Source organism: Podarcis muralis, chromosome 10 (genome assembly GCF_964188315.1).
Source record: "Podarcis muralis chromosome 10, rPodMur119.hap1.1, whole genome shotgun sequence".
NCBI lineage: Eukaryota > Metazoa > Chordata > Lepidosauria > Squamata > Lacertidae > Podarcis > Podarcis muralis.
In genome coordinates this window covers 36,302,606-36,321,233 of record NC_135664.1, presented here as the reverse complement: position 1 = coordinate 36,321,233, position 18,628 = coordinate 36,302,606, and the positions used below count along the sequence as shown (strand labels likewise).

General features: G+C 43.1%; 1 protein-coding gene across 1 annotated transcript in view; it reads left to right on the top strand.

Moving 5' to 3' along the window:
- The first annotated feature begins 773 nt into the window (after window positions 1–773).
- The window catches only part of PAWR (pro-apoptotic WT1 regulator), a 58,991-nt gene continuing 41,136 nt past the window's right edge, over window positions 774–18,628 (top strand). The window contains exons 1-2 of the mRNA XM_077934752.1: window positions 774–1,475; window positions 2,052–2,737. Coding sequence (XP_077790878.1) covers window positions 2,228–2,737 — 510 coding nt within the window. The 5' untranslated portion in view covers window positions 774–1,475; window positions 2,052–2,227. The remainder of the gene's footprint in view (window positions 1,476–2,051; window positions 2,738–18,628) is intronic.

Below are 18,628 nucleotides of genomic sequence, written 5' to 3'. Positions count from 1 at the left end.
TGGTTCTCCTTGCCCCTTTCATTCTCGCAACCCCTGTGCAGTAGGTTAGGCTGAGAGATGCAACTGGCCCCAAATCACCCAACAAGCTCTGTGGCTGAGTAAGGATTTAAACCTGGATTTCCCAGTCCTAGTTCAGAACAGTAATTGCCACACCACAAAATTCTGCCACCTGGCTCTACTCAGCCCATCTCTATTATCAATTAAGATGTACAAGTGGGGCATGCTGTGTCGAGTCTGCCTGTTAAGTCATGCTCTCATCCAGGATATACAGTTCTCTTCCCTTCCTTCCAAAAGTCAGCCAGCGTTTTGTGGCTGTTCATTATTCACTGGGTTCTTTCCCCATGCCACACCCAGAGTCGTCGTTCCTGAAACTTTTTTGTGCTTCTGCAAAAGTACAGAAATTCTCCTAAGCCTGCTGTTACCTCCCTTTTGTGCATGGCTGGCAGCAATTTGGCTACATAAGGCGCCACAGTGAAATCATTGCTATTAGTGCACATAAAGGATATGCAAAACTCTGACATCCCACCCCTAATATAAGTACTTGTGTCAAATACTGATTGGGAGTCAGGTACCACAGAGCTGGAAGGGACCGTGAGGGTCACCTAGGCCAAATCCCTGAAATACAGTAATAATTTACCCAATGTGGGGCTCAAACCCATGACCATGAGATTAAGAGGCTCATGCTCCACTGAGCTATCCCAACTGTGACTGATTGGAAGTCAGGTAGCATTTAACTTGTGTGTTTAATACAGCCGTAGTCCCAGCAAACTTCTGCCAATTTTAATGCATTATTTATTTCATAGGTATTAAAAGGCCAGGCTTTTTGAGTGTGTCATCTGCCACACTGCTGCAGATTAGCTTAATAAAAGTTAGAATTGGAGCAGTAGGATGAGGCAGACCCTGCCAGTTCCTTAGAAGACACAGTGCACCTGCATAACATATTATTATTTCAACCTGGCAGCCACAGTGGTGCATCAACCGCTCTGCTGGCGAGAGCCATGTTTTTGCAAGCCTGATGTATATTCCCACTGGAATGGCCTTTTTGTCTGTGCTTACTTCGGGGGAAAGGAATTAGGTTCTCCTACAGGGGATCAGGTATTGGCGAGCTTCCTGTCACCTGGGCGAGGGAGGCAACGCCGGCGCGGCGAGCAGGAGCAGGAGTCGCGATCAGCTTACAGCGGGGAACTCGGATGAGCTCCTTCACACAGGCACCAAGGGCGAGGGAGGATCCTCCACGCCCCTTCACCCATTGTCAGGGCCACCTCGGCAGTTTCCGCTTGCGCTTCGGCTCCTTTCGGCCGGCCACCCTCCGCCCTGTGGGAGAAAGACGGGGAGCTTCGGCAGCGCCGCCGCCGAGCCTTCCGGGACTCGCTCGAGAGTTCAGTGCACTCACCTGGGAGAAGCGGCGATCTCCGGCTCCGCCGCCGGCTCCTTCCTGGAAAGAAGCATCAACCACCTGATTGAACTCCTCGCGGGTCAGTATAGAAACTCTGCTCGGACGAGCCGTGCAGACTGGGCGGTGGGGTCGGGGGAGAAAAGAGATAAGGAGAACTTGCTGCTCATTAAAAGGCAAGAGACTTGCGCGCGCCGGGGAGGTGGGGGAAGGAAACTAGATATATATTTTGCCTGGGTTGTTTTTTTTTTTTTTTTTTTTGTACTTTTGCAATCGGGATGGGAAAGCAGTAGATCTGCTAACTCCGGCAACTCTGCACCCAGTAAACAGGGGGTGAGTGAGAGAGTGATATCTGAAAATATCGGCAAACTTATGGGGCAGGCGGGGGGGGGGGGCGGGTGTTAACCATAGGAATCCCTGGATGCATCTGTCCAGGAAGCTGGATGGAACGTTAGAAGCTGATAAGATTCCCGAGTGGCGGATAAACGGGGGGGGGGGGGGCGGGGGGCAGGGAGAGAATAGCAGAAAGTAAACTCCCGGCGGGGTGGCGGTGGCGGCTGGGTGTTTGACGGGAGGGGCACTCGCTAAAAAGGAGGGGGGGTCTACAGAGTGCAGCTGAGGATGCCGCCTCACTCGCTCCCGCTTTTGTCTCCCGCAGTGTGTGTGTGTTTGGGCGCGCGCGGTGTGTCCTGCTCACCCCCCGCCGGCGCCTCCTCTCGTCAGCCGCCAGCCAGCCCACCGGCTTCTGGAAGCTTGTCCGCGCCCGGGAGAGAAGTTAAAGGGGGCGCGAAGTTTCCCGCAACTTTCTCTCACCCCCCACCCCGCGCCGGGAATATGGCCACCGGGGGCTACCGGGCCGGCGGCGTCACCACCACCACCACAGACTTCCTGGAGGAGTGGAAAGCCAAGCGGGAGAAGATGCGGGCGAAGCAGGCGCCGACAACAACGGCCGCGGCCTCAGGGGACTGCAAAGCCCCCGGGGCCGCCGCCGCCAACACTACTACTACTACTGGTGCTGCTGCTAACGCCGCCGCCACCGCCGAGGTCAACAACAACGGCAGCGGCGCCGGCACGAACTGCGTCCCTGTGGGCAGGAGCGCGCCCAAGGAGCCCCCGCCCAGCACACCGGCGGCCGGAGCCCGAGCAGGAGTGGCGGAGCCGCCGCCGCCGCCGCCGGGGCCCAAAGGCGTCGTGGCGCCGGGCTCCCCTGAGGAGGAGAAAGTGGCGGCCAAGGGCAAGGGCTCGTCCGGCCCCAGCGCTCGGAAAGGGAAAGGGCAGATCGAGAAGAGGAAGCTGAGGGAGAAGAGGCGCTCGACAGGTGTGGTGAACATCCCCACCGCTGAGGTGAGAGAGCGCCGCGCGCCGAACTGCGGGGCGCGGGGGGGGGGGGAGACGGGACCGCGCGCGTGACTGGCTCTTTTGAAACACAGCCCAACGGACAGCCCAACGGCTCCCGGTGCTGCTGCTGCTGCTGCACCTGATGAAGAGCCGGGCGGCTTCCTGGGCGACGGTGGCTCCTCCTCCCCGCTCCCTCCCAGGAGCTCGCCAGGGTTGGTTCGACAAGTCAAAAGGGAGGAGGCTGTTTACCTACAGGCTGCTGCTGCTCCCGGGAGGGGATGGGACTACTTCAGGTTGCAAAACTCGCAAAGTGCCCTGTTCCGGAAGAGTCAGACAAGAGAGGTCTGTTGTGCTGCTTCAGAGATGGCAGCCTAAGCTATGCAAATTGGATCTGGGTGGATTTAAATGTGGAGGAGCAGCAGCAGCCCTTCAGGTGGTTTCTGTGTGGTTTTACCTGAGAGAGAGAGAGAGAGAGAGAGAGACAATGGCTAAAGCCTCGTTTTGATGTGAACAGAGGTCATGACCATGGAAGAATTCTTATGACATTTGTGTGTGTGTGTTTGTGTGTGTCTATATATAAAAGGGTAAAAAATTATACATATGTATATGTTTGTGTATATACATATATTCTTCTTTGGTGATCACTCATAGCCAAGTAAGATTGTCTTCCATAAACATGGATTTAACAGTGAGTCCGTAAGTGACTGTGGAGGCCAGTTCTGGATCCACACCTCTTTCCACAGTGGGGACATAGGTTTCCAGGCAGGAGTTGATCACGGTGTGGATTTGCCAAGCGTGCCTTCCTCTTAGCATGTTTCTCGCTTGCGGCCTGCGTTCGAGTGTCTTCAAAGCCCATAACGCCCTTGGTAAAGGCTGTTCTCCAATTGAAACGCTCGCAGGCAAGTGTTTCCCAATTATTGGTGTTTATTTTTAAACACCAATTTTTAAAAATTTGCCTTGAGACAGTCTTTAAACCTCTTTTGTTGACGACCAGCATTACACTTTCCATTTTTAAGTTCGGAATAGAGTAGTTGGCTTGGAAGACGATAATCGGATATACATACTGTATATATGTGTGTGTGTGTGTGTATACACACAGACATATATGTACATATATACATGTGTGTACACACACACACACACACACACATATATATATATATGGTTGGGGGTTGTTGCCCTTCAGATGCTGTGGGACTAAACCTCAGATCATTGGTCATGCTGATGGGAGCTGGAGTCTTAACAGTATATTGAAAGCCACAAGTTCCCCACCACTAAGCTACTGGAATAATATGCTTATAAGGGTTTTAAATAGTAAGATGTGGTACCCACTCTGCTGCGTGTTTTGGTATTGGTAAGTAAAGCGACTGTAGCTCCTGACAGAAACTGATTTTTCTATCCTGACATCAGGGAATCTTTCCCAGACCTACCCAGAGATGCTGAGGATTGAACCTGGGACCTTCTGTATGCAAAGCAGATGCTGCAGGCCTTTCCTTCACAGTTACAAAGCATGAATGTAATTGTGGTCTATAACATATATGGGTTTCCTTTTTCTGTATGGTTTGCCTGCAACAAGAGAGGTCTAAGAGAGCATTGATGAAAATAGTATAACTCTACAATTTATTTACACTCAAATAAAAACAGGCAGGGTTCTTGTGGGACCTTAAAGACTAACACTCTCGTTACGGAATCTACTTCTTCCTGTGCATGAAGTGCTTCTGAACTACAGGAATATAATCCCATTTTCTTTTTGGGGGGAAGAGATAGCAAACATATTGTCAGAAGGAAATGAAATGCACAGATGGTGATAGTTACATTAACAGTAACAGTACATTAACACACACAAAATAAGAGTTGATAACATAGACATTTTGCCATTGGAAAGCTAATTAAGATGTGTAGTATGGATTTTTTAAAAAAATCCTTTGATATTGAAACAGTTATCAAGCAACACTTTCAAAGCAGGACATAAAGATTCACGCACACTGAATTTTCCCGCCCTTTTGCAGTTCCCCCTTGTGTGTCAGAGACACTTCCTATAACAATTTTTTAAAAAGTCTTATCAGAGCCAAAACAGCAAAGAAAGGAAATTGAGGTATCTGTTCAGGTGAAAACATAATGTAGTTCTGAATCCAAAGCAATTTCTTTCACTGGAAAAAATGCAGTGGTTTGAAGAAAGGAGAAAAATATATTTTCGTTAGCCAATGTAGCTGTCTTCTGTGGGTTTCTACTAGTATAAAAATCTGGCATTAATTTAAAAATGCTCTTAAAGGAATGCAAAAGCATGATAATAATATCTTCAGTGTTTTCAAGCTAAGAGGAAGATGATTTAGGGAAAAATCTAGTACATGTCTTCACAAGTTTCTTCTCAAGATCCCCAAAGGAAACAATAAATGTAGCTACCTTAACCATTTTATTTTCTTGGGTTTGTAAACTGCAGACACACCTTTCATCACCAGAAATCACTCTTTTTATTTCTTTTACTTCATCATTATTTTGCAGCTACCATGCTGTAATGTCAGGATCCTGCTCAAGTGAGGAGCACAAGAAGCTGCTAGTTTGGTATAGTCTTCTCTAACAGACAACACTTCTCCACATTAACTGACCTGATTCTTTAAACTGGAGTGAGTCATGGACTTTCTTTATGCAAAAGAAATGGGAAAAGAACAAACAGTGATGACCACTGGAAAGCAAAATAGTTGTAGCGATTATTAATTATGTACCATTGGTGCTAACACAAACATCCTGACATTCGTAAACTGATCAACACACAATGTGTTAACTGTAATCTTGATTAAATCCACAGGTAACAGATTTGAATTGCCTGGTGCAGCAGTATGCTTGCCACTTGAAGGGAAAGGAAAAACTCATGGGAACAAACTGAGCTTGCTGGGAAGGCAGCAGGTGTAGAAACTTGCTACTTAAAAGTAACTGTGCAAACAGTGCTTGTGTAAACCCTCAGTGAATATGCACTGTTTCAATAGAGTTTTTCTTCTCTTGAAATGTGCTTCTAAAAACACTTTTAAGTGAAGTATAAAAACATAGTGCAAAAGAAAATAAATCCTCTGTAAGTGAAAATTGACATATTGATATATTTGGTGTAAGATGCTTTTCTTGCAGTATAAGGCAGCTTGCAAGACATTTAAAATGCAACAACATGGGAAAACGTTATTGGGGTATGGTGGTGGGCAAAGTTGTGTACATTACTGCCCCATTCCTAAGGACCTCTTCAGATGTTCCAGCTGCTACTGGAACAAAAATATTAGGCTTTAAAAAGTCAGAACATCTGAAGACTCAGAGGAACACGAACACATTTATTGCCTCATTTCTTCTTGCATCCACCACCAGGATCCAGAATCTGTGAGAGGCAACAGCCACCTAGATGCAGGTGTCCTGCCCTATGAAGGACTACCATCTGGCATCTTCAGTAGCCATTTCTAGGTCAGGATAATTTCTTCTGATATCTGCTGCAGCCCAGAGATTCAATATCAGAATATTCAGATGTTCTGACTTTTTAAGGCCTGATATTTTTGTGATTCTACTTTGAATCTTTAGGCATTTAGAGGACACAGCGAGGCTGAAGAAAATTATTTGTGCTTCCTCTTTAAAATATGCTGAGTAATTTACAAGCTCTCCTGATCTCAGTCTTTCTCTCTTTTATATGCACTCTATGGAACATCAGCTGGGGCTTTATATTTATGCTTCCTCTGTTACAAAGACACCAGCATGGCAACTAGAAGACAGCTGTGCTGTATCTCCCCCCCTCCCACTCCTTACCTCCAAAACATCATTCAGTTGAACTCAATGATACTGGCAAAACTTTCTCTTACCTTTACTGAACAGGTTTTTCCAGCCTTTCAGTGGAACTGTTCTTCCCTTTTCAGCATATCTTAGTGCTGTTTGTAAAGAAGAAATCACTTGTATTCACTATCTTACCATTAATGTAATTCTGTCTTCAATAATGATGTTTTTCCCCCTAGCAGTTTTAAAAGTTGCTCTGAAGCCTTTGTAGTTTAAAGTATTGTGGGCCATATGAGAATGTCTGGACTCAAGAGGGCCAAATTATAAGCACGGAGAAATAAGAGTAGCACATGAAGAGGCTGAAATAAACCCATTACACTTTTCTTTGGTGATGGAGACCATGAAGGCCGGGGCAGTTAAGGGTTTCACACACAGACGGTAGACTTGGAGGAAGGTTTTTAAAAGGAGGAAGGAATGAGGTGGCACCATGTCCCTATTCCAGGAGTTGCACATTGGGGAGCAAAAGTGTGAAATAGACCTTTAAAGAGAGCAGGCTATGATAAGGTCAAAATAAAAAGTTATACATAAAATATGTTGGGACGGGTGGACTGACTGAGGAGGTACTTGAACTTAAAGATCTGGAATTTGTCATGGATGTAGAAGTTTGTGAGAAGACTAGGCAGGGATTTGAGGATTTGTGGTCTGAATGATGGACAAAGTGAATGATGTTAGCTCAAAGTTCTTAATAGATAAGGGCTGATGAGCAGGTTGAACTATTTCATGTGTAGATGAAATAACAGTAGCAAGTTGTTATTTTGTCTGTTGATGCCATCCTCTTAAGATACTATATAATATACTATATTTCATATTAGGGCCCAATACATGCTCTCTTTCAATTTGGAATTAGTATAAATTACAAACCTGTATCAACTGAGTTCATCTGTATACATCAGGTATGCAGAAACTGGCCCTCCAGATACTACTAAACTACAGCAGCCATCATCTCAAACCATTGGCCATGCTTATTGGGGCTTATTTTATTCAGCAACATCTGGAGGGCCAAAGGTTTCCCACAAGTGATCTATCTACATACTTGGAATTGTATTCCACACTTTCCCCAAAGAACAGAGATCAGGTCTCAGTAATAAAGGTAAATGGCAAGACAGTTGCTACATCATGGCAAACTGTGGTATGGTTTCACATGACATACGTGGATTGAAATTAGTCTGAGCAAGTCTCAGCCTGAACTTATTTCAGAAGCATTTACTTTTCAGTTCCTTTTCAGGTCAGCTTGTTGTTTTATCCAATCCTTGGATTGTGGTTTATGTGTATCATGTTAAACCATGGTTTAGCATGATCTACAAATGTAGCAAGTGACTTACCTGAAGCTAGTTCGCCATTGAATTTAACAACTGAGCAAGGATTCATCCCCAACCCTCCCAAGCTTGCTACTGTTTATTTGAAAATGAATCTTGTGATTAAACATTATAAGATTACTGCTTGAGTATTCACAACAAAGTTAGAACAAGTATGGCTTGGTAGATCGTGTTGGAACTTGTATCCAAAATTTGGTGTCAGATACCAAGTATACTTTGTAGTAGATTTTAAGGTCTGTGGGTATACAAGCACATGCATCTTGTGTTGCTCATAATTCTACATTAGGTTTGTAACTCCAATCCATATAACCCTTTCCCAACAATATTTCCCTGCTTGTATCTATCATGGTAATGAATTCTGGACTAGTTCGTGGCCATACGTATTTTCATGAGCAATATTAAGTATTCTTATAAATTCAAAGTTTCCTGTATTAACTGCAGAACTGAACTAAGCTTGCAATGAATAGTGTTCAGTCCAGCTTTTCAAAAAATCAAATCAAAGCCTAGGCTTACCATACCATCCTATACCTGTTTACTTAGATTCAGATTTATTTCAGTGTTTAATCAGAAGTGGTATGATAGAGGTATCTTATTTAAGTCATACTTGGAGCAGAGCCACTGAACTCACTAGTCTTAAATTAGTCAATTGATTTTTAGTGTTTCTGCTCTGAGTAGTTGGCTGCAACTACAAAGCTGAAAGGGAACCATCAAACCACCTGCCAATGTGGGAAATATACTACATCACCCCTAATAGGATGGTAGGCCACCTTTGCTTTAAAACCTCTAACAAATTAGGCCCTACATTCTTGTGAGGCAGTATGTTTCACTGTCAAACATGGTTCAGCTGAGTTTTTTGCAAGGTAAAATTTTATAGTATTGCAACCCCAGATTAATCTGTTAATCTGCCATTAAAAGATTAGAAATTGTAAATGCCTTTGGGATGCCATTTCTAAACACATAATGTTATATACGTTGTATTAGATTGCAAGTCAGATTACAGCATTTTGGAAGTGGTGTATCCTAATTTTAGACATGGGACAACATGATGACTCAACAAGTAGAGGAATGGGTCCTAACATGTTATAAAAACTCACATACAAGTCAAATTATTAATTAGAAACCTATTTAAACTTGAGAGACCAACTTCAAACTGCACAACTAAATAAATTCAGCCATACCTAGGTGTCTTAACTCCCATGAAATAAAAAATGAGAAGAAAAGGGGATCACCACTAAACTACCATCCACTTTATATATTAAGGGGATATGAAATTTCTATACAGTGGAAACTGGCTTATTGATTTGTTATATAACATTATTGATAATGCACCCAATTTTGACACCCTTATGTGCATTATTATTTTTTCTACATTGTTCGGGTTCCACCCTCCTTACTTCTTCATTAGTGCTGTTGCTTGACTAATAGTGCAATCCCATGCATATTTTTTCAGAAGTGAGTCCTTATTGTGTTCATTGGCACTTAATTTTAGGGAGCTGGATAAGGGATTGTAGTGTAACTCTTGTATAGCTTATAAACTTGTGGCAATAATTCCTGAAGGAATTCCCCTAATACTTTTGCATGATTGTGGGATCTTATGCTGAAACTGGATGAACTACAAAACTGTCTCATTTTAAAATAACTAGGTTAATGGCTGCTTGCAAATAGGCCAATTTAGCTTTTGAGCTGCTTATACCACTCCCTCAGGTGTGACTGCAACAATAATCCTAAATTATTAGTTTCTTTCAAAGAGATTATAGAACTGCTTAAAGTGAAATCCTTCCTTTTTTCTTTTTTTCTGGCAACTATTTTGGTAAAGCAGCAATGGTTGGTCTCCAAGACTTGGAACTTTACACTTTAACCCTATGAACACATATACTTAAAATTGCATTAAAATGGCTAATCCGTGGAACTTTTTATAGCACACCATCTTGCCTTTTGCAAAATGCAGCTTTGCAATAAGGAAAACAAGAAATAATAACTTTTGCTAGGATTTTATCTCTGAATACTGAATGATTCTCAGAATAGAGAGCAGAGCCCCAACTATTAAACTAGTCAACATGCCTAAGAAAGCTTAAAAAAACCACAATATAACCTTAAAACAGAATTTATACTCTTGAAAGTTTCTTGTAGGCATCCACTGTAGATCCACTGGTCAGAGACTACAGAGCAGGTCATCCAGAGGTCTCTGCTGAGTGAATATGATCATGTGTGAAGAAGTGGTACTTAATATATTCTGTCTCTAGACCATTTTGGTCTTTATTTTGAATTGGGTCTGGAAGCCAACTGAGAAGCAGTGATGGTGATACAAAATTGGATAAGCATCAGTAAAAGTGCTTCTTTACTTACCAAGTAACTATAAGAGGAGTTAGGTAGTATTCAAACTCCATTCAAAAGCTGTTTTCTATGCAGTCCAGCTTCTGTAGCAAGTGCAAATAGCTATTTAGCATTCATGGCACCCCTTTCTCTATGACTCAGCCTCAGGGTAAGAAAAAAGTAAATAAAATGAGCTAAGTGTTTATCCAGAGATGACCATACTTAAAGAATATTGAAAATCCACTGACACTTGAGCTGTAACGTTAATTTACTAGATCTTGATGAGAAGACAAATAATAGAGAGTTCTTTGTATAACAAAGACTACTCCTGGCACAAATAACTAGCTTAACATTATTATTATTAGGTTAGTTTGATGTTGGAAATTGTGCTGCAAATCAGATCACTATCTTACAGCAACATATTAATGGTGGATCTGGCCACAAATAGCCTATTAAGCTTTCTAAATGGAAATCAGTTTAATTGCAAATAACCCTGGGTATGGTCCTTAGTCGTAAGCCAACTTGCTTTGTAAATAATTTTTATTAAAACTTGGCCTTTCGATGTGTTTGTAGGACTGAGATGCCAGAAAATCATGGTTAGCTGTGACTGATATGCCTCCTTCTGAATTCTAAATCTAGGGCCTCCATCTTTTGAGTGAATGAAAATTTAACTAGCTGTAGCACGTGTGTTGCTCTGTGATATTCTGGTGATCCTAATAAAGTTATTGACCTAATATGGATATTGGGAACACACCTACCTTTTATTTTTTGTGTTATCTGCCTGTAATTTAAGTAGCACCAACCTTTTAATGACCAAGTTATTGTCAGCACCTTTTAAGTCCCACATGGATGGGAAAGTGGGGTGAAAAAACAATTTATTATAAGTTGATTGGAAAGTAGAACAACTTTGGAATCTACTTGGGTGTAGCGAAACAGTGAAGTGAAAATAATTGCAGCAAAGTATTACCACATGAGAAATTCCATCTACCAAGTATAGATTATATCTTGCAATCCTATGTACACTTATTAAGGAATAAATCCCATTAGAATTGGCAGGACTTGTTTTTGAGTAAACATGTATTTATTACTGTAATTTTCAACCTTTCTTCCAAGAAGTTCAAGGTAATGTACATGGCTCTCAGTGTTTGAAACTCCCATTGTTCTAGGCACATTTTGCAACAGGGAATTTAATTAGCACAAGCTGTTTCTGAGCTCTGGGGTATTTTTTAACTGCGCCTAAAATTTCAGATTAAAACTGCAGAGTGGAAGAAAAGGAGGACCTTTTTCTGCCTCCCCACTTCCAGCTACTCTCTGAAGACTGTAGAAGAGACCCTCTTAAGATTATTAGGGGCAGGGAAAGGAGTAGGTAAAGGTAAAGGCACCCCTGACAGTTAGGTCCAGTTGCGGACGACTCTGGGGTTGCGCGTTCATCTCGCTCTATAGGCCGAGGGAGCTGGTGTTTGTCCGCAGACAGCTTCCAGGTCATGTGGCCAGTGTGACTAAGCTGCTTCTGGCGAACCAGAGCAACGCACGGAAACTCCGTTTACCTTCCCACTGGAGTGGTACCTATTTATCTACTTGCACTTTGACGTGCTTTCGAACTGCTAGGTGGGCAGGAGCTAGGACCGAACAATGAGAGCTCACCCCGTTGTGGGGATTTGAACCGCCGACCTTCTGATTGGCAGGCCCCAGGCTCTGTGATTTAGACCACAGTGCCACCCGTGTCACATAGGGAAAGGAGTAGACCACGTTAAAAATGAACAGAAGACTTTAGCTGCAGTTCATTCATTTTTAGCTTTGTACAGTGGTACCCCGGGTTTCAGCGCTCACACATGTGCAGAAACACTAAATCGCACTATGCACAGAAGCACCGAATCGCGACTCACGTGTGCGCAGACGCAGTGCTGTGGGTTGCGAACCCTGCAGGTTTGAATGTGCCTCCCACACGGATCACTTTCGCAACCCGAGTTTCCACTGTATTCTTGTTATTTAAAAAGTGTGCCTAGACATTCTGTTGTTGCATCCATAACCTAGGTTTAAGGTGCTATTTAGCTCCTAGCTTTCATATCTCAGTTTCTAACACAAATTGCTCTCCCACTTCCTGTATTATCCTTACAAGAACTCTGCAAGGTAGATTAGGCTGAAAGTCATTCTGGTTCAAGATTACCTAATGTGCTTCATAGAAGAATAGGGATTGAAATTCTGGTCTTCGAGAAGACCAACATTCCGAGTCCAACATGCTGACCAGTAACTCTGGCTCCGTCACAGGATCATATTGTAAAATACAATAAAATACCCTGTTGTCCTTGTGTTGCAGAGATGTCTACTCCTTGCTTTATTTGGTTACAAGTTTCTGGTTCTTGCCTTCCTATCTCAGATAAAACAACACAAAATAAATAAAAGATACAAAAATAATGTTATGGGGTCCTTTACCGCTCCTCATAATGAAGCAATGGATGTTCATTCTAAAGCAAAAGGCCTTAAAAAGAGAAAAGAAGGAAACATAAGAGGGGTTGGAAGGGAAATTGAGTATTTCTACTCAAGCCAAAGAGCTTATCACCAAAGTTGACTGTTGCTTTTCATCTAAATGCTGCTTATTTAAATAGCAATGTACTAAAACTTACATTTTAAAGTAAACTTGAAAGTCAGAGTGTAGCAGTGAAGTGGCACTTCCCTTTATATATGTTTTTCTTTCAAGGATGAAACAAAAAAAAAGTGCTTTAAAGGGTACTTAGAAGTTATTATTACAGTAGGGGCTGTTTATTTAAACAAAAGCATGTTCTCTCTGCAGTCACTTGTAAAGAATGTTAAGGCCAAGTTACTTTGTATGATGGCTTTTTACACAGGCGGAGTGTAATGACATTTTTGGGGCCTTTATGTTCAACTTTGTGGAGGACTGTCTCCTCTTTCCTGCATTGAAGACTTAATTGAACAAACAGTATTGTATTAAACAGAAAATATTTAAGTGAAAAGTGGAGCAGGCATCATATGCTTCACTTATTTCAGGTTGGAAGAGGCAAGTCTGGGGACACTATGCACTATATGGGATTTCTAGCTACCGAAGCAGGGAGGGGAACAGAGAACCAAATATGACCTTCTGGGTCTTTTTATTTGCCCCTCAGAACCTGTTCCAGGCCACACTCCCTGACCCAGGCCACAATATTTAAGTGAATTGCACTACATGAATGATAGCAGCAGCAGCAGCATCTAATTTTTTACCCACCCTTCACCATGAGGTCCCAGGGTGGGCTATAACATTTTAAAAATACATCATTGCAAAAAATTGAAAAACATTATATTCAAGAGGATTCATCTCAAATGTCAAAGACCAGGGTAAAGAGGTGCATCTTCAGCATCTGTCAAAAGCTACATAATGAAGGTGCTAGAGCACTTCTTTGGGGCTACTGCATAGAATGCCCTCTCCCAGGGGAGCCCCCATATTTATAAGGGTGGTGGAACTACCAAGGATCTGCTGATCCTAACACCTATGAGGGTCTGGAAGGAAGGAGATGATCCTTTACATATTTGGGCTTAAACCATTCAGGGTGTGACTATTTCTTAGCATTTTACCATTATATATCTTACAAAATGTACTTTTATTCCATCAATATGAAAAATCTTTCAAGAAATCTGTTTTAAAGCTGGTGCTGCACCAGATAAAAATTATACTTAGAAGTCTGAGGATATCTTGTTTTAAGACAAATTTTGCTGGTGATGAACATATTGTAAGGTTTGGGTGTGTCTGTCATTTGGCCCCCTGCAAGAAGTAAACTAATGTGGGAACATGTAGATGGGAGTTTTCTGCCCATTGGGGGACTGAAAGAAATTCATTGATATGACAGGAGGAGAAGCATTAGCATACTGTCTTTAAAGCTTTCATTCTAGGGAAGTAGTGATCAGGAGTCGGTGCCCTGATTGTTTTTGTTGTTGTTGGCATCTCTGTGTCTCGGGAGACAAGGAGTGCACCTTTGGGGTTGAAGTCAAGCAGCTGAAGTTACAGCGCCAGCTGTGGCTGAGGATACCGATATGGGAGAGGCATGCTTTATTGCAGCTGTGGGAGGATGAAGGAGTCCTGTTGTGTTGCTGCAGATGCAGCATGGGGTTTCTTCTCTCTGCTCTCCTCCCAGCGGCCATTCCTCCTCTGGCCACTGCTGTGGATACACAACCTGTCTGACTCCAGGCACTGTGGTCATCTGTAAGGGATTTCCCAAACCGGGGTTTTAAGGTCAATTATAATCTGTTAAAACCAAGAAGTAGGGTGCATGCATGCCGAGTGCAATAGAATGCAGTAGTTCCTGATGGGAAGAATGTAAATCTGTTGAAATGCATGAAACTATCTTGTAACACATGACTGACCTCTCTGACTTGTGAGTTTTACCCAACATTTCTTACACTTGCACTTGCACAACACATTTCAGGCTAGTGATTCTGGTTTGTTTTCTTCTTCTTCTTCTTCTTCTTCTTCTTCTTGCATTGGGCCATCAACCAGACTGGTCTTACCAGAACGTTTCCTTTCCTTACAGGCCTCTTGGGTAATTTATTCTTTGTTCTTTCCTCATGGTGGGTTTCTGTAAACTGGATGGGCTGTTACTGACATCTAGGTTAGGACAATGAAATAAGTTAACATCTTGGGGTTAAAGTTAACAAATTAAACCCTTTTTTAAAAAAGAAAAGGCCATTCTGAAATACCTATGAGATGTTCTGCTGATGTCCAGTATAAAATAGAATCCAAGTTCATTGTGATGATGGGCATTCCACCTTATCAAAATGGAATGGCAGAAGTATAACTGGGAACTTCTTGAATCTCCCTTAGCTGCTTACACCTCCTCGAGGGAGCCCCATCTGCCTGCCAAGAATCCTGGAGAAAGAGGCTGTGTAGGTATCACACAAAAGTTATTGTTAAATAACAGAGTAATCATTAAAATTTCCTGCCAACCTAGCAGTTCGAAAGCACATCAAAGTGCAAGTAGATAAATAGGTACCGCTCCAGCGGGAAGGTAAATGGCGTTTCCGTGCGCTGCTCTGGTTAGCCAGAAGCGGCTTAGTCATGCTGGCCACATGACCTGGAAGCTGTATGCCGGCTCCCTCAGCCAATAGAGCAAGATGAGCGCCGCAACCCCAGAGTCATCCGCAACTGGACCTAACAGTCAGGGGTCCCTTTACCTTTACCTTAATCATTAAAATTATTCATACAATCTTGTAAGCTGCTGATAACAGCCCCTTTCTCCCTTCTTTGTGGCTGTTGATGTGGAAAAATGCTTACTGACCTTTAAAAAAAAAAGCACAACTTGGAAAGCATCAGTTTCCTTTCATCAGTTTTACTGTGGTTGCAACATTGTCTGAGACGTGGCATTGCACTAATGCAAATATAGGTTAGAGGTTTTGAGCAGAGAGGGTTCTCTTACCTGATAAAGATTTGGCTTTCGTTTCAGCTTCTGGCTCAAATAACCTGCCGTACCAAAATGGTTCTCAGGCAAGTGTTCCTTTTTACATGGAATTGTGTTGTAATTGTTTGGATATTTTTAGTTTATTGGAATCAGACTGAGTTTTGTCACTGTGCTTCTTTTTAAACTTTAGTTATCTGCTTCTAGGCTGAAATGTCTAGGCTGAGGACCAACCTCCTGTGTGCCAGAAACTCAGCATCTGCTACTCACACTGTGTGTGTTATCTGCCTGCACATGGCCACCTCTGTGCACCCCACTAGTGGCTGGTAGTACCAGCTTCAATGGCCACAGTATGAGCAGTCACAGGAACTTGTGTTAATTGTAAGCTAGGGCTTGTGTTAATTGTAGAAACACTTGACCCAAATATGCTCAGTTAAGCTGCATGTGGAATTTAGTTTTGTTTAAATTTAGCTTTCCTTGTAAAATCATACTGTCACATTTTTCAGGAAAACTGCATTCTGTTCAGGATGCCTTTATCAAGTTTCAAATGCTGGAGGGATGTTGCCTGAATGTTGTTTATCTTGCATTAATGGTCTTACCTTGGGGTGGGGATGGCTTTAAACAGCTCTATGCATTACTTTTGTTGTGAAGCACAAAATTAACATTCCCCACCCACCCCATTTCAGGCTGTGCAAATACTTCCACATTCCTAATGCAATAGACTAAACCCATTTTTTTAAAAAATAATCCCAAAACACACTGAGCATGAAAGTTTTCACTTTTTAAACTCAAACATAGCACTATCATGACTACAGGAATAAAATGGAGTTTGCTTCTGCTGCCTAGGTGCTAAACATATTTACACAAAACCAATGTGTGTGGAGGAAATGCATGGATCCACCCCCCCCCTCCACATTTAGGAGATCACAAAGTGTTACATTTGCACCAGGCCAAAGGACCAATCACAATAAGTGGGATTTTATGATCAGTAAAGGAAGCATCATGTTTCTTCCGATTTGCGGAGAGTCCATACCAGGCAAGGTTAGGGACAGCTGGGTACGCTTTTGCTGGGCCTCAGAGGGCTAACCTGGCTGGAGACCCCAGCCAGGGACCAGGTGGATTTTTGTTTGAGTTTATAACTTCTATATTCTAACAAGACTTTCGTCCCAGGCCTCAGACAAGCTCTGCACAGGCCTGGTCCACACTGTTGCTTTTTCCTAAGATGGTAAGATGGCTGCAATGGGCCAGGAAAAGCTTCAGTAATTTTTCAACATGGTCTCTTAGGCAGTATAGTGTAATGGTTATGTTGTTGGACTAGGACTGTTTCTCAGCCCAACCTACCTCACTGAGTTGTTTGGAGAATGAAATGTATGCCACCTTAAGCTCCTTGGAGGAAAAGTGGGATATAAATGTAATAAATAAATACATACCTGGGCCCCTTAGGCACAAGAAAACATCTGCAGCCTCACCACCGTCACATGGAGGAAGGGCAAATGAATGAGCCTGAAGAGGCAAGTCTCTTCAAAGTGAGAAATCCTGTTAGCTCTTTAACCAGCACCATGCAGATTATTTTACAACATGAAATTTTATTGTATAAATTTAATTTAATTTTAGCTGTATGCTGTCTTCGCACCAGTGCAGATGGCATAGGTGATTTAAGTGGTTTAGGGTTTTAACAATTGCCACCAGTGAATCTGAATATTAATGACAAACCAATACAAAAAGCACAAAGGTGTTGATACTTGTATTTCTACGCAATTTTACTCAGGCTGCTCCTCTTCCCAGGGGGGCGGGGTTGCAGGCAGGCCTTGTGCTCTCCCCGTGAACATGGGGGGTGGGGGGTGGGAAAGCCGCTCGCGTCACTGGGAGTCGGCCGCATCACGCCCCCCCCCCGGCCAACCAATCTGGTCGACTTGGGGGCGTGGCTCACCCTTTTTAAACTTCCGTGCAGCTGGGGGCCTCCTTCTCCTTACCTCCTCCTTCGTCAGAAGGGGGCCAGGTAGGAATTTTTCCACTTAGGAAATTGGCAACAGCCATGTGGTTTTCGCCTGCCTCATAGCAATCGTCACAACTTTGTAAGGTTTGGCGGTAAAACCTGGTTATTGGAGGGGAGGTTGTGGCCTTCACCTGCCCCTCTTTTTTAAGGGTATTCCGTTAAAAGAATCTGGGGGTGTAGATCCTGTCCGGAGCCTGGGTATGGGCTAGGGCTGTGCCATGACCCATTGGGGACCCTGGGGGAACTCGCAGTTGATGTACATCAGGCTTCCTCAACCTCAGCCCTCCAGATGTTTTGAGACTACAATTCCCATCATCCCTGACCACTGGTCCTGCTAGCTAGGGATCATGGGAGTTGTAAGCCAAAAACATCTGGAGGGCCAAGGTTGAGGAAGCCTGATGTACATCAACAGGGCTCTCCCTACTGGTGGTTGACCCTTATGAGACTACCTGCATGGCAGGCAGGAGTCAGATATAGTTGGTTCAGTTCCAGTGCCTAATCCAATACTCCTCACATCTGTAACCAATAAAGTTGTGGCCTTAATTATCCCATTAAACCAAAATATTGGTGTCCGTGTGTTTTATTATCCAAGAAATGGGGGTGGGCTTGGGGCCTTGCCATGCAAGTCTCTCTCTCTCTCTCTCTCTCTCTCTCTCTCTCTCTCTCACACACACACACACACACACACACACACACACACACACACACACTTTACAGTTCTTTCACATTCTTTGTCAGGCTCTATCTACAACCCTAACACATTTGCTTTCAGGGAAGTGGTCTCTAACTGCTTTAAAAATAATAGATAATGCAGAGAGACATTGTATTCTCTGAAATTGTGTGTGTTGTTTTTTTTTAAAAAAATCCAGCTATATCTGCACTTTTACTTAAAAAGGTTTCCCAAATGAATGCATTTGAAACAAAGCAGGCAACAGTGAACTGTCATGCTGAAATAAACCAGTAATAAAGATCTAGAAAAGAGACAAAACAAAAGTGAGGGGTGCACAGTAGTTGATGTAAAACTGTGTATCTTGTAAACTCTTGTGTTAACTGTGACCATATTCCAGACCTATGTTTTACTGAAAAC